The following is a 20,890-nucleotide window of genomic DNA, read 5'->3' as shown; positions in this document are numbered from 1 at the left end:
GGATTAGGTAGTCAAAAGGTACAAATTTACAAGATAAAGAAATACTAGGGATATAATATACAACATGATAAATATAATTAACACTGGTGTATGTTTTATATGAAGGTTAAGAGTAAATCCTAAAAAAAAAAAAAAAAAGTAAATCCTGAGTTCTCATCACAAAGAAAAATATGTATTTTCTATTTCTTTTATTTTGTATCTATAGGAGATGATGGATGTTCACTAAACTTATTGTGATAATCACTGCATGATGTATGTAAGTCAAATTATGATGTTGCACACCTTAAACTTCTACAGTGCTGTATGTCGATTACATCTCAGTAAAACGGGAAGAAAAAAATTAATAAACTCTTCTTTTTGAGGTAACTAGTTCTATGCATCTGGATACTGTTGATGCTAGGCATTTGAAACTAGGGCTAATGTTTGTGGGTGGGTTTTTTTTAGATTATTATATTGTACTTTTTAAATGACTTTATTGAGGAATAATTGATGTACAATAAACTGCACATATTTAAAGAGTACAATTTGATGAGTTTGACACAAGTCTATACCCGTGAAACCATCAAGACAATCAACATAATAAACATCCTTCACCTCTCAAGATTTCTTTGTGCTTCTTTAAAAGTTATACTTCCCAGGCAACCACTGATTTATTTTCTGCCCCTACATATGAGATTGGATTTTCTAGAATTGTATATAAGTGGAATTGCTAATGTGATGCTGTTTTAAATGTTAGAACTTCTTTGCTTTGGCTGCTTCTGGTCACATCAACACCACACATGAGTTGTGCTGCTTTGGGGCAGCCTCCATCTGAGGCTTGGCAAGCCCCCTGTAATCTGTGCTGCCCCCCACCCCGCAAACCCTGCTCTAGATGCCACTTCCCTACCTCATTTTAGGTGACCTTTCCCTGTTTCCTAAAGCCATAAAGGACCCAGGAATTCTTACATGATTCTTTTCCTGCAGCTCCCTGGTTGTGACCTTTCTAGTTTCTCTTACTCTAAATGGATAATATATGTTACAGCCCTGATCCTGATGGGCAGTTCTTCAGCTGGGCCCCAACCACACGTACTATGCTCCTTGGCAGTTAGTGAGGGCAAGTGGGGATTCAGATCCTGCCCCATCTAGATTTCCCAGCGCTAGACTGGCAGACCCTGAGTGTGTATGTGTGTGTGCACGTGCGCGCGTGCGTGCGAACATATGCATGTATATGTAAGGGGGATGCATAAGGTTTTTACCATATAAAGTTGCAAACATGTTTTATATAAAGTTTTAAATACATTTGAGCATATTTATTTTGGAAAATCCAGTGCTCAGTCCTTCAAAAACTTTTATTTTTACTGTACAAAATAGAATCGACTACAAAATAGTATTTACTCCAAAATTTCATTATTTCTGACTTGTCAGTCTTTTTATAACATGACAGAGGTCCCATTAAAAAGTTTCTTCAGTCTAATCTAAATAATTTCAAGCTAATCCATATCTGAAATGTGTTTTATTTCATCTTTCATATCCTTAATCTCAGCTCGGACTATTGTTAAGTTAGATATTTTCTCTTTTAAGAAAGCAATTTCTTTCTCTCTTTGTAGTAAGTCAGTAACCAATCTCCCAATGCGTACTGTTAAATCATTTACCAAGGGTTCCAAGCGGGAAAAGTCCTTCTTTAGATTATACACCTTTGGTTTTAGATCATTTGCAAAAGTCACTGTCTTCAGAACTTTAGCTCTGTCACTTTCTAAGCTTAAAAATCTATCTGTGTGCTTGCTGAAATCACTCTGTAGCTCAGAAAGTATCTTCTTAACAGAGTTAATTCTTTGTGAATTGTCAGATGCTGTCTTTCGGAGCATTGTTGTTCGGTCAATGCTACTTGAAAGAAGATCACCTATGTCTTTTACTGTATTTTTTTCTACTTTTTCTATTTTATTTTCTAGTTCTTGAACAGAATCTGTCAATGATGTTACATCAGTTACTACACCTGAAATACGTCGCATATCTGTTTTTATAGTTGTAATCTTGAGACCGACATCTTTTGCCATGGAAGTTGTACTTTGGTCTACTTTTGTAACATCTTCAGAAACAGTGGTCAAATTGTTGTTCAATATATCCTGCTTTTCAGTTATTCTGTTGGACCAAGTTTTCACTTCATAAATCTCCTCCTGTAGACGCTTTAGATGAGTAATTATTTGAAAAGACTTCAATTGTTCTATGATAGCTTCAGACTTCTGACACTGTAAGAAAATATAGTACCAGAATAATTAAATTGAGTAAAAGCTTAACATTTAAAATTCAACTTAAATTTTAGGTGTTATTTTAAACTATAAAGTTACTGCTCTTCTGGAAAGCATTTGGTAAAAGATGCATCAAGTGTATTGCTAATGAATAGGAAGGGAAACATTGAGGAAATTTCATGTGACTGCAAATGGCATTTTCCAGTTATTTTGGCACCACCAGTCCTCTGCATGGTGACAAAATGAGCTAAATGAGGGGAAATGATGTATCTTCAGTTGCTGGAGAAGGGAGGAGGAAGCCCCCTCTAGATGAGTTTCGCTAAATTTGGGGGGTCAAACAAGACAACATGACTTCTGAAATGCAAGTTTGTTTGTAGGTACAAGTGCTAGAATGAAGGGACTTTATTGTCCTATTACTTTTATGAATACTTTCCTGGGGTATTGAACTAATTCCATTCAATTAGTAATCCTTAAGTTCCTAGTGTGTTGTCAGGCATGTGAAGTCTGAGGAACATAAAGATGAGTACAGCTTCGGTTGTGGCTTCAACTCAGTTCAGTAGTTTAATAGAGATGATAGATATGTAAAAAACAAAACAACAAACAAACAAAGCACTATCTCCAAGGTTCTAAAATTCCAAGATTCCAAATACAAGTGATTCTCAACTTTTGGATGTTTCAATGCCATCCTCCTTCCCCAGCATCCATTGAATACTGATGTCTCTAAATTGTTTTGGTTTAACTCGGACAAATCAGCTGATGAACATTTTGAGCCACACAACTGCCTGGCAACATTTCAAGTTGTTATTTTTGTTGTTGTGTGCATGTGTATGTGTGTTTATACAGCAGTTTTGGGGAAATTGAGTTATTTTATTGTATTTTTAGTATTTGAATTTTTATTGCATTGTACCATCAGTTAATAAAGTTAAGAGGGAAAGGGGAATATTAAAGTGTTGATTATAGTGATAAGATGGGTAAGTATCATAAACAATACAAAATTGAAAATTAAAACATACATGCATGAGGTCTATCCATGTTGTCACAAATGGCAGGATATCCTTTCTCAAGGCTGAATATATCAATGTATCACAGTATCATGTTGTACACTTTAAATTTACACAATGTTATATGTCAAATTTATTTAATTAAAAAAAATAAAACACATAGGAATTGTCAGGTTTCAATTAAGTTTCAATCAGAAGATTAACTTAAGCCTGTGCGCTGTATGCTAAACTATGAAGAAAAAAAATTAAAGAACAAATGTAAAATATATTGTCAAAGCCTGTGTTGTAACACTGATATACATTATGATTACATTGAAAAAAGAAATCCCATTTATAACATGTAAGTCAGTTGTTCCACATTTAACGTTCAGCTTGTTTTCTAGGAAAGCACTGTTTTATTTATCTATCTTTATTTTTTTGCGGTACGCGGGCCTCTCACTGTTGTGGCCTCTCCCGCTGCGGAGCACAGGCTCCGGATGAGCAGGCTCAGCTGCCATGGCTCATGGGCCCAGCCGCTCCGCGGCACGTGGGATCCTCCCGGACCGGGACACGAACCCGTGTCCCCTGCATCGGCAGGCGGACTCTCAATCACTGCGCTGCTAGGGAAGCCCGGAAAGCATTGTTTTAAAGTGGAGATTGTCTATAGCTTTCTACTAATAATCAAAACCATCTTGATTCAACAACGTTTACTGTGCACAAATAGGAAGGAAATCAAGCAGTGAGTGCAAAACCTTAAATTTTATTTTTTAGGGGAAAGTTTTGCAATAAATTGTATTTGCTGAAAGAGATTTTCAAAGGTGAAAGGAGAGGGCTTACTTTCATGTATTTCATTACTAGATTATCATTTATTAATGTATCTAATCTGGTAGAGTTGAGATAGCTTAACAGCATTAAACAAGACATCTCAGAAAAGGCTAAATTTATTCTTAGAAGTATAAGATCATTAAGAAACTGTTAGTAAGCCTCTTTGTCACACTTGGTAGGCTATAAAAGCAATTTATTACTAACTTCTATTAGTCTTCACTAAAATAGAAACTCAATACAATATAGGAATAGCCTAGAAACTGTATCACTGAATTATGTTTAAAGATTACATAATGGCTTGTTTAAGCTATTTGCTTAAGATGAACAGAAGAGTTGGAGTCTATTGGTAGCTCAAAAGATTCACCCAGTAATTTGAATACTTACTAATATTCCTGTTCCTATCATATGAGCAAGGTACTAAGCTAGATGCTGCCCTGCAATGTTAAATGTTGTCTGGATCTACAAGCAAAACAACGTGAGTCAAGGGAATGATTTGTGGGTCCAATCAGCCTTCCAGAAACTTTGCTAAAGGATCTTTGGACTGTACTAAGGGACCTGGAAATTTTATTGATCTCTAAAGTTTAAAACCACTTAAAGCCAGGAGAGATTTTAGAAATTATTTGGTACAATTCCTTCATTTTACAAATTAAAAAACTGAGCCCCAAAATAAAGTGCCCAAGAACACAGAGTCAGTGGCAAAGCCTAGATTAGAAGATTCCAGTCTAGAGTTTTTTTCTCCTCCACTGCTTTCTCACTCTTCCCTAAACATTTATTGATTCTTTCTTATGCCCAAGGCCCAAATAATTTTAGGTCACAGTTACAACTTTTGAGGGACTTATAGTCTAGTTTAATGGCAACATAGTAGTGGGCGCATTTGACTGAATTATAGCTTTCTGAATTCTCAAGGTAGTTCTACTGACAGCTGATTTCTTGTGATTTTTTTTTTCCCCTCCCTGGTTGAACAGCAGCAGTTTGCACTGTATAGTGGGAGGTCAGTGGCCTCTGGAATTGGACAGACTCAGCAGTGTGATTGTAAGATTCCTAATCTTGCTGAGCCTCAATTTCCTCATTTGTAAAAGGGGTCTCATAGCTAGCAAAGTGGTGGTGAGAATCTGTGATAACACATGCAAAGTGCCTAGCACAATGACTGGGACAGGGTAGATACATACTCAATACATGGAGCTGTTAGGATGATGAAGAATGTAGGCCTCCTAGCAGTGTGACACATAATAGGCTCCAAAATGTCGGTTCTATCCTTCCCTGCTCTGTAAAGCTGGGATGGAGCATTTTGATTTGTGTTAAATTAGTAGTTCATAGCTGAAATGACACAGATACTTGGTGAATTTGCAGAGCTTTTGCCAACTGTGCAAATATGAGGTAAATCTACAGAGAAATACATTAAAAAAAATTATGTTTGGTGAATATGACATCACGTTAATCTTTGGCCAAGATTATAGGTTCACACAAAGACCTACAATTAGATTAAAATTAAAATAATGCCATTGGAGATTCCCTGGCAGTCCAGTGGTTAGGACTTCACGCTTTCACTGCCAAGGGTGTGGGTTCAATCCCTGGTCCGGGAACTAAGATTCTGTAAGCCGCGTGGTGCAGCCAAAAAAAAGCCATTAACTTTGTATCTTACAAATTTAGTTTTCTATCAATCCATACAGGCTAATAAATCAACATTTTTCATTATAAAATATAAAAATACACTTAGTCAACAGCTTCTCATCTTTAGGCAAAATTTAAGGAAATATTACTACAAATATACTTTTTAACTTTACACTGAAGGGTTAAGAAAATTAGGTGGTTGTTTTGTAAAAGTGATTTATATGTGCTAATTAAAAAAATGGACACTACTCTCTATCAGAAACTTAATGTAAAATTTATTATTAATTACAAAGATACAAAAATGTGTCTTAGGATATGGTAATCTTCCTTAAAGGGAAAACTAACAATGTAATTTAATATTTGATACACAGGAAAGTTTTTGAAATTTCAAGTATCTTTGTTAAATAAATGAATTTAAGAAACAGAGGAAGACAAACTAGGTACATCTAAATCTCTCTAGTGACAATTTTTTATAGGAAAACCCCTGAATAAAGGAATATATACATGTGTACATACATGTACACAATATTTTCTCATGAAATACTTGTAGAAGGGCAGTTTTTGTTTCCCTTGTAATTGTCACCATAGAGCACAGTGGCCACCTTATTTCCATTTATTTTCTGTAACCATTACTGTGGTACATACTGTAGTTAATAATAATGATGTGTCAAATCTGGTGACACACCAATAAATAAATAAATTAAAAAAAAAAAAAAAAAAAAGTAAAGAGTACAAGAGATCACATAAGCCCTGGCAGGATGGAGGTTAAAACAACAAAGTTCCAGTTAACTTTATAACCTATTTTATTAGCGTGAAAATAAAAGCAAACAAATACAATTTTGTTAGTACACACAGACAAGAACTTACATATTCAGAAGTCAAGAAATTTAATGTTAATATTCTAGAAATTAATGCTATGCCTATGACCCATGGCTGTCTACCATAGGCCTTCCTAACCCCAAAGTAGAACTTATTTGGGATTTTTCAAAAAATGTACAGATTTACATGATAAAACCACCTGACCACAACTATCTTTTGTAACTGGCTTCTTTCAAGTTCTTTGCGTTTAATTCCACTGAAATTGCATTATAAAACTGGGACTATAGTTGGTTATTGGCAAGAAGAAACATGTTGTTAGAACAGTACTTTCAAATGCAGTTAACTCAGTTTTTTCAACACCAACCTGGGACACCCTTGATACATCAGTTTACCAATAAAAGTGTTATGTGTTTCCCCAAACTTGCACATTTCCGATTATCATTATTGCAAAAATCTGTCTAGACCTCCCCTTAATTTCATCTCAATATGTCCATGTCTTATTCTTTGTGACTCTATTATATAATTTTGTGTAAAATAAAATCACTATGTAAAACAAATTTGGTTGGGTGATTAGTTTGGGGACTCTAAAATAATGACATATTTTAGTTACAGTAATTATCACATCATATCTTATTATGCTGCTTTTTCTTCTTTAAAATAGGCCACAGGCTTATTAGTGTATTTTTATTGTAAGTAGAAAATTTATCTAGTGATCATGTACCTAGCAAACACAAGAGTCTGTAACAGTTAGAACCTTAAAAAAAAACAAAACAAAAAACGCCCAGGTATACAAAGATATTCCCAAAGTCCATACTTCACAGGATGCACACTTAATTCATAGGGAAAACTTTCAAAAAGAACACATTTACTCTTTAAAAAAATTTCTTACAAGTATCTATAACAGTTTAGAACCTTAACAAAAAGTAAAAATGTTTCCCAGTCTCCATAGTTTTCAAAAAGTGCATATTAATTCATAGCAAAGCATTCCAGGCTCTCCCTCAGGCATGTTATAGGACAAAATTCCTATAAACTTGGTTGTCTGGATTCTTAGCCTGCAGTAAATTGCAAAGGAAATGAAAAACTGGCTGAGGTGAAAACATTACTGATCAACCTGACAGTAAGATCAGGTCAGTGGGTCACTTTTTCAGGTGACAGAAAAGGTATAAGAAATAGACAGAAGGTTTGAAAAATAGCAAACTGGGGTCGAGTGAGGAGGTAAACATCCCTCAATAGCTCCTAGGGACATTAATATATTTGGGTCCAATATGACAGATGAAATTCACAATAATGTCCATTAATTATTAGAAAAACATTAAAAAATATTAAGTATATTGCTTCAAAAAAGAGAAATATATATTTTAGAAATGTTTCTATTTAAAATGGTGAAAATGAAATAAGTTTTATTGCTTAAAAAGATAAGCTTTGACTCTCTGGATAACACATTTGTGTGGACACCTCACTTATTTTCCAGTAATGTAGGGTAAAGTGAGGCATATCAAAATAACTCAAAAGCATGGAACTAATCAGGTTATGTATAATAATGTGGTTCATCAGGATAAATGTAGTGCATTCAAAAATCACTATCAATTCCTTTATTTTCTAGATTATATTCTTCTGGAGTCCCCTTTTCTCTTGTACTTGAATATACTATAAAATCATGAACTTTTCCTTTTAGAACATCCAGTTCATTCTGCATCTTTAATATGCTATTATCATACTGAATTCCTTCAAGGGTTTTCTGCATCTCCATTATTTCAGATACTGCTTTCAGCATATCATCTTCCATATTAAACATCTGAAGAGTCAAGTCTTCCATTTTCTTTTCTGTCCCTATCAGATCCTGAGAGACTCTGAGAACAGAGCGAATAGCACTTTCAATTGTTGGCAAATGTGTCTTGCATTCTTCAGCTTTGGGTTCGTAGCTGGAAAGTTTATTAGTCAGGTCTTCATCTCTGGCAAAGAGAGCATGCTGTTCCTCCTCTAACTTTTCAAGTGCTTCCGTGTCGGAGCCAAGCTGCTTCTCTACTCGCAGAAGATCCTCTTCTTCTTGTCTTTTTATAGTTCTAATATTTCTTAGTGTGCTATCTTCCAAATCTTTTAGCCTTTCAGTGAGCAATTTTATTTCTTGTTCAGCTGAGTTAATTTGGACAGTAACTTGAGAATGTATATGTTTTGATTCTGATTTGAAAATGTCTGTATTAACATTCATTTCTTCTAGGCTTCTCTTCCAGAAATCTGTAACGTTCTGGAATTTCTCATTAAGGCTTTGCATCTTTTGAGTGAGCATCTCTTCACTATTCTGAATGTCATGCATGATACTTTGGAGGCTGGATACTTCCTGCTCAAACTGGGTCACCAAAGACATGGATGATGTAGCTTCCTGCAGGATACTTTCAGTAGTTGCAAGCTGCATTTATAACACAAAACAATTCCCAAGGCTACTTAATAACTTTTATATTAGGGAAACACACTTTAACAATCACTTGCCAAGTTCAAATTCTGAAGATGTCTAAAATATCCAAATACATAAGACTCATACAGACAAAAACAACTGTTACATATTTAAGTTGTTAAAAATATGTTTTAAACACATTTAATAGATTAGCACTATGGTAGAAAAATACGGTTGTCCCTCATCCCTAGGTATCCACCTGTGGGGCACTGCTATTCCTGTGGATACCAAAATCCATGGGTGCTCAAGTCCCTCATGTACTATTTGGATGGGGAACCCACAGATACAGAGGGCCAACTGTATACACCTGAACTTATAATCCTAAATATTTTTGCATTTTCATGGAGGGATATTCAAAAGAAAAATAATGTTAAAGAAGCCTGAAGTATATCACATTTCCTTCTTTTTTTATTCCAATGGAAAGCAACTTAGCTGTCATTTTAATAGTTATTTGGCTTTTTAGAAACTGACTTAGTTATAAAATTTGTTAACTTTCCTAAGTTCTATGATTCTGGAAGACTTTCTGCCTGAAAAAAAAAATTTGTTGACTGACCTCTTGCAGAAAAGGTACCAGATCAGATCTTATAACTATCACAAAGGCAAAAAGTGAATAAAAAATCAGTTTACAGAGACAACTGATGTCAAACAGTAAAGTGTTCTAAGTATCTATAAATTATGGTAAGCTCCTAGCATCTCCTAAAATGTCTAGAATATAGAAGGACCAGGTTGTGGACCTCTTTCTTAGCCTATACTCACACAAAGATAACAGCCTTAGAGACTACAGGAAGGCCTAGAAATGATCATTAATTTATCAGATGTTTGCAGCATTATGTTGAAGACATAATACTGTACAAGACACAGTTCTGCCCTTAAGCAGCTTAGTTTACTTGGGGAGAATGCGAAGTCTACATGCACTGTGACAGGGAAAGAGCTATGGAAGCACTTACATAGGGCATCCAAACCGATCTTCGATGATCAAGGAAAATACTATAGAAATATTATCTAACAGCTGCTTCTAGTTACTTCCTCTAAATCATCCTATACACTACAGCCAGATTTAAAGTTTTAAAAACTGCTATGTACATCATGGTAGAACATTAAAAACCCCTTAACGTTTCCTAACACTTCTAGGAGGAAGTCCCAAATTCCATAACTTCTCTATATGTTAGCCTTCCTTCTTTGTCTAGCTAAGTTCTGTCCTTCCTTCAAGGCTCAGGTCAAGCCTCCTTCCAGGTCTCAGGTTTTCAGTGCAGCATTCTTCCATGACCCTAGCCATGAGAGCCTGAACTCCTGTAGAATCTATCATATTACACATTTGCCACTTATTTGGCATTTAGCGCATATAATTCAAGAATTCTTGAGTGTTCGCTCTGTGCCAGACCTTGTGCTAGACACTGGATATAAAAACAAAGATACAGTATAGTCCCTATACTGATGAATTAGCCAGGAGAAGCTATGAGAGCTTCTAAATTCCTTAGGGGAAGAAACCATGTTTTATGCCTTTTTGTAGTCCCCGTATCTCAGGGTATAAAGAACATGTTTCTTGATATTTAGGAAGAAGAATGGCCAGAAACCTCCTGGGTCCACCCCAATCAGGACCTGAAGCAGTTCCAGGTGATAGCTGGGAACAATGCATAACAGTATCACTCTGAAACCTTGTTTAAAAATTATTTTTAATGTATACATGTAGCTATAATACAAGTTCCTTTAAAAACACCAACTATGAGAAATACTTGTACATTGGTAATAGTGTTAGGTTTAGTTGTCTTATTAGCAGCATTTTGCAGAGACAAGCTTATCTTAATCCAAGGTAATTTCTTGTTTAGGCTGTTCACCAGAGTATCACCATAACCTGGAGGCAGTATAACCCAGGAGACTCCAATTATAAGATCAACTTTTCAGGATAACAAAGGTCTCAAGGCTTAATCTGCAAACAGTAAGTGACTAGTACACCACAATAGCTAGCATTTATGGGCTGCCATTATAGTCTAATAGTTTTTCATTTTTTACAAAAGTTAATATCTTAAATTTATTACTGCTTGGAAGTTTTCAAAGAGCTTGCATATATATTGTATCTCATCTGATCCTTACACAAATCTTGATATTCTCATTTAATAAATGATGAAATAGAGGCCAAGAGAAGTTAAAGTGATTTTTCCAAAGTCACACAGTTATGAGGAGAGCCCATGTCTAGTTGTTTTCCCCTCCTACTGCATTAAGCTGGCCTTTAGGGCCAGCTTTGTAAAGAGGCAGCTATTGTTAAACTACTCCTAGGGCAGACTGGGAGAGAATGAACTATGTGAAGACAATATTTCTTGGATCCTGGGATGATATTTTAAATATCTGCTTCAAAGGCATTTATTTATTTACTTTTAATTGAAGTATAGTTGATTAACAATCTTATATTAGTTTCAAGTGTACAACATAGATTTACAGATTATACTCCATTTAAAGTTATTGCAAACAAATGCTATATTTGCCTGTGCCATAAAATACATCCTTGTTGCTTACAAAAGCATTTTTTTAATCTACATGAGTTTTATTAAAAACATTGCCCATTATAAAATTGGCCACGTAGTGGAAAGTAAGAAAAAAATGAATATTTAAATTTTTGCATGGAGAAGCCCTTAGGTTTACATTCTCAGTCTACCAAACTGTAGATTTAATACAAAAAATTTAGGACACGACTTCCCTGGTGGCACAGTGGTCGAGAATCCGCCTGCCAATGCAGGGGACACGGGTTTGAGCCCTGGTCTGGGAAGATCCCACATGCCGCGGAGCAACTAAGCCCGTGAGCCACAACTACTGAGCCCGTGTGCCACAACTACTGAAGCCCACTCGCCTAGAGCCTGAGCTCTGCAACAAGAAGCCACCACAGTGAGAAGCTCGCGCACCACAATGAAGAGTAGCCCCCACTAGCAGCAACTAGAGAAAAGCCTGTGCACAGCAACAAACGCCCAATGCAGCCAAAAATAAATACATTTAAAAAAAACCCTTAGGGCAGTGTTCCACCTTACAGCTGCTTAGGAGTAATTAGATATTAGAAGAGAGAAACTAGAGGGCTACTGGGGAGAGATACTGAGAGTGATAGCCGACAGGCCAGGCTCTAATCTCCTGTAATGTTTGACTTCAAATTCTAATCATATGTTAAATCTTTGTCCTCCTTACCGGGTTCCAAGCTTGCAAGGCAGAGATTCACTAAAAGCATTTTAATTGCTGCCAAATTTTTCATTTAAAAAGGAAATCTTTCTTCAAAATTTGTTTTCAATAGCATTTAAGTACATGAAGTTTCTATCTCCTGGAATTTTTTCTATCATTACGTTTGCTCTGATTTAGAGGGCTTTCGATAACTACCGTTTCCAACCTGAGCCCTAGGTCAAAATACCAACTCTTGCAGCACCTTCCCAGAGGCCTCTAAACTCACCCTCCATGGAATTCACTGGCATGTGGAAGGGATAATTTTAATCCATGACTCTTATCTTCTTGGGGACTACAGGCTTATTCTGTGCATCAGGCTGCAGGGACTTAGGCCGTCTATTTCATTTCTATTTTTGCAACATCTTTGCTTACCCTGGGGCCAAGCACAAATCCTTTTCTACCTTATCACTGAGTAAAGGCTCAGTGATGAACAAAGGAACAAACAAGCCATGTTTCCCAATGATAGTTTGGTCTCTGGTAGCCAGACAAGGCCCACATGATGACTTATTGGTTGCAGCTGACCTTCTCCTGAGACATGTGGTAGTTAAAAATTTTTTATCTGTCTCACATTTCTAAGAATCACAGTAGTAATGCACTTGTATTTGCAGCTTGAAGAAACACAAAATAGACATGGATTTTAATTTTCATTTGTCTATAAAAATCAATATTTATTTTAGGTTAGTCATTCTTATATGCAAATGAATATATATGCTTACCAAGTGGAAATAAAGAAAAAAAACCTGATGGATCTTAGTCCAAAAAGTGCTACTCCTATTTTAATTTTATATCTAAAAATCAATAATATTTTCAGTGCTCTAGATACTTGATATTTAAATAGAAAATTGAGGTCACGTCAATATGACAATATTGGTCTTTTTAAACAATAACATTTGTCATATATTAGAAAATTCTTGTCCTTTTGAAATGTAAGCTAAGACTAAGTTGGATTAAAGGGAGAATGTGAAGAAGTAGGAAAACCAGTGAGAGTTAAAGTAGTAATGGTCTAAAAGGCAGGAAAAAAGAATTTATCAACTGGGGTAGAAGGGTGGCAATGGGGAAAAAAAACGGTAAAATCTCCCCAAATATGCCAATTAATAATTACCTTTTCTGAAATTAAACTGATTTTACTTTGAAGCCCTTGGAATTCGTTGGTTTCCATTTTCAGTAACTGGTATTGGTTTTCCACCTTTGCAAACTTCTCCGACTGCTGAAATACAAACCTGAAAAAGGGAAAAAAAAAATCACTACTTCCTAACTCAAACCCATTTAAGTTCGGATGTTAAAGCAGTATTTTATGCCCACTTCTGGTAAGGACAACATAAATTCTGGTATAGGTAGTGGCAGCTTTTATAAGAAGGGAGGAGTGAGTACGCAGTCCAGTGGTTCAACAGCTGCACTGCATATTGGAGTCGCCTGGCAGCTTTACTTTTTAAATTTTTAAAATTTATTTATTTATATATCTGGCTGCGTTGGGTCTTCGTTGCTTCGCCCGGGCTTTCTCTAGTTGGCGGCGAGCGGGGTGTACTCTGTTGCGGTGCGCAGGTTTCTCATTGCCATGGCTTCTCTTGTTGTGGAACACGGGCTCTAGGCGCGCAGGCTTCAGTAGTTGTGGCACACAGGCTCAGTAGTTGTGGCACGTGGGCTCTAGAGCGCAGGCTCAGTAGTTGTGGTGCACGGGCTTAGTTGCTCCGTGGCTTGTGGGATCTTCCTGGATCGGGGCACGAACCCGTGTTCCCTGCACCGGCAGGCGGATTCTTAACCACTGCGCCACCAGGGAAACCCCTCACCTGGCAGCTTTAAAAAAGTGTAATGCTTGGGTCTTACCACAGAAATTCTGACTTAACTGGTTTGGGATGTGACTTAGATATTGTAAATTTTCAAATCTCCTAGCCAAGATGACAACGAGAAGTTGACACTTTATTGTAAAAATGACTTCCACTGCAAGACAAACATTTAAAGATTCAAAACTCAACGGAGAGGTGATTGAATCAAACTCATAAATATCATTAGGCTAACTGTTGCTTATAAATCTGTCCAAAACTAATATGGAGTTTTTGCATTTTAAACAAATGTTTACAATGTCGGATGAAATAAATTTCTTTTGATGATGGCTAATGTTTATTCTATGAGATAACAGTGAATTAAGTAAGCCCAGGTTACATAATTAGTACAGACTGACTTCTCCTGTGTGTTAATATGAACTTTTAAACAAAACTTCTCGTTATTAGAAAACACAATTATCCTAATTTCAAAGGAGGATGTGTAGACAATTCTTTTCTGATTGGCTATTTCATTCTTGGCTTTTAGGGACCAGCAGACAGAGATGAAGGAGAAAGACGGTCTAAAGAAATGTCTAATTTCAGGAACTAGTTTTATCATCCATTACTCCAGTGTTAACCTCATGGATTTATCCTATAGATCAGTGTGTTCATTTAGAATAAAATCATTATTATAAGAGGGATTTCTTATGAAGGTTGATCCACAAAAATTCATTACAGGACTTTCTGTTTTTATTTAATCTTTTTAATGTTATCTCCACACTTCTCTTCAAAATTCAGATATTAAGCAAAAGCTTGAAGAAAACTATCATATTAGTGACCATCTCTGATGATAGTTTGTAGAGTTTTTTTCATGGTTAGCTTCTCACCAAAATAAAAAAATAAAATTCACTATTTCTATATATGAATAGTGCATAAAAGAAAAAACAAGTATAAAGTTTACTTAGTGCTAGTAATGAAAATAATCAACAGTGGTCTGTATGATGCTGAGTTAAAATACATTTGTTTTATTTTCACTTACAAGTGCGACACTATTCTAAGTGCATTATAAATCTTAACTCATTTAACATTAAGGAAGAGAATGATTTTTCTAGAAGCCAAAAATGTACACTAGAGAAGGTGCTTTCAATTGTGAAACACTAATTTTTGAAACTGGCATCCAGATTATGCCCAAGGTGCTTTGTTTCCTTTTCATGAGTCAGAGGCATTTTCTAACAGGAGCAGTTCAAGACCTCCTTACTCCCTATCTTCCTTCATTTAGATGAGACAACAATTAGGGTCTGCTAAACGCTACAGCTTCTAGGAGAAGAAAGGATTATAAACAATTCTGGATTAGGGATTTCTATTTCTAGGGTCTTGGCCTCTTTTTGGATTAATATCAAAGGTAGACAGCATATCATACTGGTTGAATGTGAAGCTAGGCAACTTTGGCTCTGCCATTTACTAGCTGTACAAGCACCTTGGGCAAGTTATTTAACTTACCTTTGCTAGTTTCCTCATCTGCAAAGTGGGGATAAAACTACTTAGTTCATAGGGTGTTGTAGAGATTAAACAGGTTCATATTAATAAAGCTCTTAAAGTGCCTTGAACATAAAACGTCAACTATTCTCTTTACGTACCTTGGCCCTTTCTTTTGAATTGTTTTGCACAGCTGCTTTTCCCATCCCTCTGACAAGCCTAGAGTGGTAAAATGGATCAGGGCTCCCTTCTGCTTAACACTTGATAGAAGCCCCAGGCCTGTCACACTTTGAACCAGGGTTGGGTTTATAGCAAACAAAGGATGAAGTGAATGGATGAGACCCACTAATAGGAAAAGAAGCATTCTCTTACTCTGTTTTGGGGCCTCTTTTCACTATCATAGGTAAAGATCTTTAAGGTATGGATGTAGGAGAAAAGCACCGGGATTAATTGGCCACCTTAGTGTAGGCTTTACAAAGGGAATCTTCCTGACTTCTTCATAATCCATTGCAGTTTACAGAGAACTAAAATAGATTCAGGGCCCTGTGGGAATAAACCATGCAGTTCCTTGGAGTCTTGTCTCTGCATAGTTCCTTTAGGAGGCCTAGATGTCAGACAGCTGATGGAGGATTTATATATACAGGATTTTTCTCTGGCTCTGTTTCAACTTAGTAACGAGAAAGAGTCAGTATCCATTTAGCTGTATGTTTCATACAGCAACTTCATTTTCAGCATAATACTGAAAGTTCAGGAACACACAGACCATATTCCATTTTTAAAACTCAAGGTAATTAAAGGATAACTGTGTTTCAGATTAAACTCCACTAACAACAAAAGCTGAAAAATGGGGTTAGCCAAGATTTTACTGTATAAACGATTTATAGAGAAAGTTGTATTAGATAGAGAAAAAAAACCCCTGAATTATCTGATGGTTGAAAGAGCTTTTGACTTCTGATACATAATTATCACAAATGCTATGACAAACTTTTATAAAGAATTAAAAAATCTGTTGAAATTTCCAGAAGAAACTTAAAAGTTTTACAGTGGAACTTCTAGTTGACTAAATTTCTGTGTAATAAGCTTTTAAGGTTTTGTCTTGTTTAGTACCTTCATAACTTTTAAAAACTTTTTGAAAGCAGAATGTCTTCAATCTCTTACGTGGAAAATTTCCTTAAAGAGTTTATAAATGACATATGCAAATCAACACTCAGACCCTATAGTTCTGGGCAACTGTTATCTCCAACATCTTATTGTCAGGCTGACAGAAGATGATTATCAGGACTTTGTTTAATAGAGAGATGTTCAAGTACCACCCTTTTGTTGCATTATCTCTGTTTATTTTCCAAACAAGGATCCAAAGACTAATGGTTTGAAGATACTGAAATAGTGATGCCTTGAAATCAACCTCAGACAGTGCAAGGGTTCAAATCTCAGCCCTAACTTAATCAGACAAAATTAGAGTACTCCTAAGCTGTATTTAGGCACATATATTCGATTTTGTATTTTAACAACCAGAACAGTGTCAGTACAATAGCATGCAATAAAGATTTGATAGACCAATCTTTAGGTGCTAATCCTAGTGGTAAAAATGTCAGCGGCTTAGTTATAATTCCAGTGTGCTGAGATGCTAAATGTTTGCATTTTCTTTTTTTTTTTTGCGGTACACGGGCCTCTCACTGTTGTGGCCTCTCCCGTTGCGGAGCACAGGCTCCGGACATGCAGGCTCAGCGGCCATGGCTCACGGGCCCAGCCGCTCTGCGGCATGTGGGATCTTCCCGGACCGGGGCACGAACCCGCGTCCCCTACATCGGCAGGCGGACTCTCAACCACTGCGCCACCAGGGAAGCCCAATGTTTGCATTTTGTTTAGAAAATTCCCAAATTAAACTTCAAAGCTTTTGCACAGCAAAGGAAACCATAACCAAGACCAAAAGACAACCCTCAGAATGGGAGAAAACATTTGCAAATGAAGCAACTGACAAAGGATTAATCTCCAAAATTTACAAGCAGCTCATGCAGCTCAATAACAAAAATACAAACAACCCCATCCAAAAATGGGCAGAAGACCTAAATAGACATTTCTCCAAAGAAGATATACAGAATGCCAACAAACACATGAAAGAATGCTCAACATCATTAATCATTAGAGAAATGCAAATCAAAACTACAATGAGATATCATCTCACACCAGTCAGAATGGCCATCATCAAAAAATCAAGAAACAATAAATGCTGGAGAGGGTGTGGAGAAAAGGGGACACTCTTGCACTGCTGGTGGGAATGTGAATTGGTTCAGCCACTGTGGAGAACAGTATGGAGGTTCCTTAAAAAACTACAAATAGAATTACCATATGACCCAGCAATCCCACTACTTGGCATATACCCTGAGAAAACCAAAATTCAAAGAGAGTCATGTACCAAAATGTTCATTGCAGCTCTATTTACAATAGCCAGGACATGGAAACAACCTAAGCGCCCATCATCGGATGAATGGATAAAGAAGATGTGGCACATATACACAATGGAATATTACTCAGCCTTAAAAAGAAATGAAATTGAGCTATTTGTAATGAGATGGATAGACCTAGAATCTGTCATACAGAGTGAAGTAAGTCAGAAAGAAAAAGACAAATACCGTATGCTAACACATATATATGGAATTTAAGGGAAAAAAATGTCATGAAGAACCTAGGGGTAAGATAGGAATAAAGACGCAGACCTACTGGAGAACGGACTTAAGGATATGGGGAGGGGGAAGGGTGAGTTTTGACAGGGCGAGAGAGAGTCATGGACATATACACACTAACAAACGTAGTAAGGTAGATAGCTGGGGGGAAGCAGCCGCAAGGCACAGGGATATTAGCTCGGTGCTTTGTGACAGCCTGGAAGGGTGGGAAGGGGAGAGTGGGAGGGAGGGAGACGCAAGAGGGAAGACATATGGGAACATATGTATATGTATAGCTGATTCACTTTGTTGTGAATCAGAAACTAACACACCATTGTAAAGCAATTATACCCCAATAAAGATGTTTAAAAAAAAAAAAAAAAAAAAAAAAAAGAAAATTCCCAAATTTACCACGAATACATACGTGCTATTGTTGCCAAAGTATTTATACTTCAACTCTTGTCGCAAAAGATTTCACAAGAGCAATTAACAGTCATTTAATAACAATCATTGAATCTGCCCATTTTAGAAATAATCTTTGAGCATTGTTTTATTATTTTGCAAAGACACAGTTCAAATAAAATCTTCCTACTGGAATATAACTTGTTTGTATCGTTACTGCAGGCACTAACAGTAAATTCCTGAGCTGAAGTGTCTGCTTTTCAACAGTTGTTTTCCTTTATAGATTCCTGTTAGTGTGTTTTCCCAGGACAGTAACTAAATTATTTAAAAGTTGAGCATTTTCTGATGTAATTTATCTCATATGAATGTGAATCTTTGGATGAGAATTAACAAATTCAGTAACTAAAACCAGTTGTATTAGGTTCTAGAAAGAAGCAACATATATATTTTAGCCTACTAAGTTCTAGTACTGAATAACTTTCCCAGCACAAAGTTTTTGATTTACCTGAAGAAGGTCATGCAATATAAGACATAAAAGCAGTTTATTTAAAACAGTAAGTTCTGTACATTTATTCTTTTAACATCAAAATATTCCATAAACAAATATATTAGTAAAATAACAATTTATCTCTTTTTGGAGAGAATAATAATCAACATTTCACTTTATTGTAACAAATCTTTTATTGACTGACTGACTAAGGATGAGTCATCAGTATACTTCAAAATTTACTAGCATCAAAAATGTTCTAGACCTTCCCTGGTGGCGCAGTGGTTAAGAATCCACCTGCCAATGCAGGGGACACACGGGTTCGAGCCCTGGTCCGGCAAGATCCCACATGCCGCGGAGCAACTAAGCCCGTGAGCCACAACTCCTGAGCCTGCGCTCTAGAGTCCGCGAGCCACAACTACTGAGCCCGCATGCCGCAACTACTGAAGCCCGTGTGCCTAAAGCCCGTGCTCCACAAGAGAAGCCAGGGCAATGAGAAGCCCGCGCACCACAATGAAGAGTAGCCCCCGCTCACCGCAACTAGAGAAAGCCCACGCAGTAACGAAGACCCAACGCAGCAAAAAAAAAAAAAAGGAAAAAATGTTCTAGATGAGAGGACATCCAGGGTTGCTTCTAGAATCCAATTATTCTTGAAGATAAATAGCTATCTTCTAAATACTTCAAAAATCAGTGAAAATGGAGGGGAACTCTAAAGAGTCAGTCTTGTTATTAAAACGAAATAGGTTAATCCTAAAGAATATGATTGAGGAAAACAAAATAAGTTGGTTTTAAGGTTATTTCTTAATATTCATCTTTCCTATGACATCAATATATCGCTATTTGCTTGGTTTAAAAACTATAAGTTTTTAGTTTCAGGTGACCAAAAGTGTTATACTAAAACTCCGTCTGTAATTTAGGAACAGACTTAACGCATGCACAATAACCAAAATAAGAGCTATCTTCCAAAACTTTATATTATCATGCACGTTTGTTGCTTTAAGATCATAATGAATTCTTTTAAGGTTGCAAACGTTGCCACTAGGCATTTATGGGGTGGGGCAAATTTGTCCCAAATGCACAGCGGACAGGAAGTAACGGGTTCTAAAAACGGGAAAGCTTCTGTCCTGTACAGGCGCTTAATGAAATTTGGCCGAATCTGCATTTCTTAATGGTTGACGTTCCCAAACCTTGGCCTCAGCTCCAGCTGGGCGATCGAGGCACGCCAGCAGTACAAAAATAAATTACGAGAAACGAGCGAAAGTTAAAATAAAAGTTGGGCCGTCCCTTCCTTGGGGTCGATGCTGAGGAACAGAAGCCGCAAGCGTGGCGGCTAGAGGTTAGCGGGACGCCGAGCCGGGCGGGGCCGGGTCAGACGCGGGACCCAGAGAAGAGAGGGCGACCACGGGAGGCCTGACACCCGGGCGGCCTCGGACCACTTACCAGGCCAGGCCCAGGCACGTCCCCAGCGACAGAAGGCTCAAGCCGGTCCGGGGATCCGCCCAGCCCCCGCCTCCACCGCCCCGACCCTCGAGGCTCTTCCCGTCCTCGCTTCGCTTCCCAGGTTCCGCTGGGGCTCCCTTGGGCGCCGACCTCTTCCGGCTTTTCCCCTCAGACATGTCTGGAGGTCCTGAGGATGACAAACCCGGGGCTGCCTCTTCACCCTGGGGTAGCTAGACGTGGCCTCCTGAGCCTCCGCGGGAAGGCTCGGCGGTGACCGCGCCCCGTTTCAGACTTGTCACCGCCCAGAAACCAGCCCCCTTCCTCTCCCGGCCATCCTCCCTGCTCCACAGCGTCTCCCAGCCACCCGCTTTCTAGTTCCTCCAGCTGGGGTAAGCGGCAATCCTACTTCCCCAAACTTCTGCGTTAACGCTGCAAAAGCGAGGAAACCGTGGCACCCGGGCTTCTGCAAGCCGCCGGGACGCGGGGGGGGCGGGGCGGGGCGGGGCAGCGCGCGTCGAGCGCGCCGCCGCCTCGGTCCGCCCTTCGTTGGAG

General features: G+C 37.6%; 2 protein-coding genes across 5 annotated transcripts in view; one reads left to right on the top strand and one right to left on the bottom strand.

The window, feature by feature from the left end:
- Nucleotides 1–1,278: 1,278 nt before the first annotated feature.
- IKBIP (IKBKB interacting protein) lies at nt 1,279–20,883 on the bottom strand. Of its 2 annotated transcripts, none has more exons than XM_032645664.1 (3): nt 20,339–20,625; nt 13,213–13,330; nt 1,279–2,225 (listed from the first exon to the last, which is right to left on the bottom strand). In XM_032645664.1, the coding sequence occupies exons 1-3, from the start codon at nt 20,512–20,514 to the stop codon at nt 1,470–1,472; spliced, it is 1,050 nt and encodes a 349-aa protein (XP_032501555.1). In that variant the 5' UTR covers nt 20,515–20,625; the 3' UTR covers nt 1,279–1,469. The 2 variants fall into 2 exon arrangements, with proteins under 2 accessions (XP_032501555.1, XP_032501554.1); XM_032645663.1 differs by lacking the exon at nt 1,279–2,225 and adding an exon at nt 6,427–8,867 and having other exon boundaries at nt 20,339–20,883.
- APAF1 (apoptotic peptidase activating factor 1) overlaps nt 10,760–20,890 on the top strand; it is a 113,263-nt gene continuing 103,132 nt past the window's right edge. The window contains exon 1 of one of the 3 annotated variants that reach the window (XM_032645632.1): nt 10,760–10,848. The gene's annotated coding sequence lies outside the window, so the exon portion shown is untranslated. Of the gene's footprint in view, nt 10,849–20,508; nt 20,728–20,890 lie in introns of those variants that run through there. The other 2 variants (XM_032645641.1, XM_032645629.1) reach the window with 2 other exon arrangements.

Source organism: Phocoena sinus, chromosome 10 (genome assembly GCF_008692025.1).
Source record: "Phocoena sinus isolate mPhoSin1 chromosome 10, mPhoSin1.pri, whole genome shotgun sequence".
Classification (NCBI taxonomy): domain Eukaryota; kingdom Metazoa; phylum Chordata; class Mammalia; order Artiodactyla; family Phocoenidae; genus Phocoena; species Phocoena sinus.
Note: the sequence above shows the minus strand (reverse complement) of the source record. Positions and strands in the feature narration are given on the sequence as shown.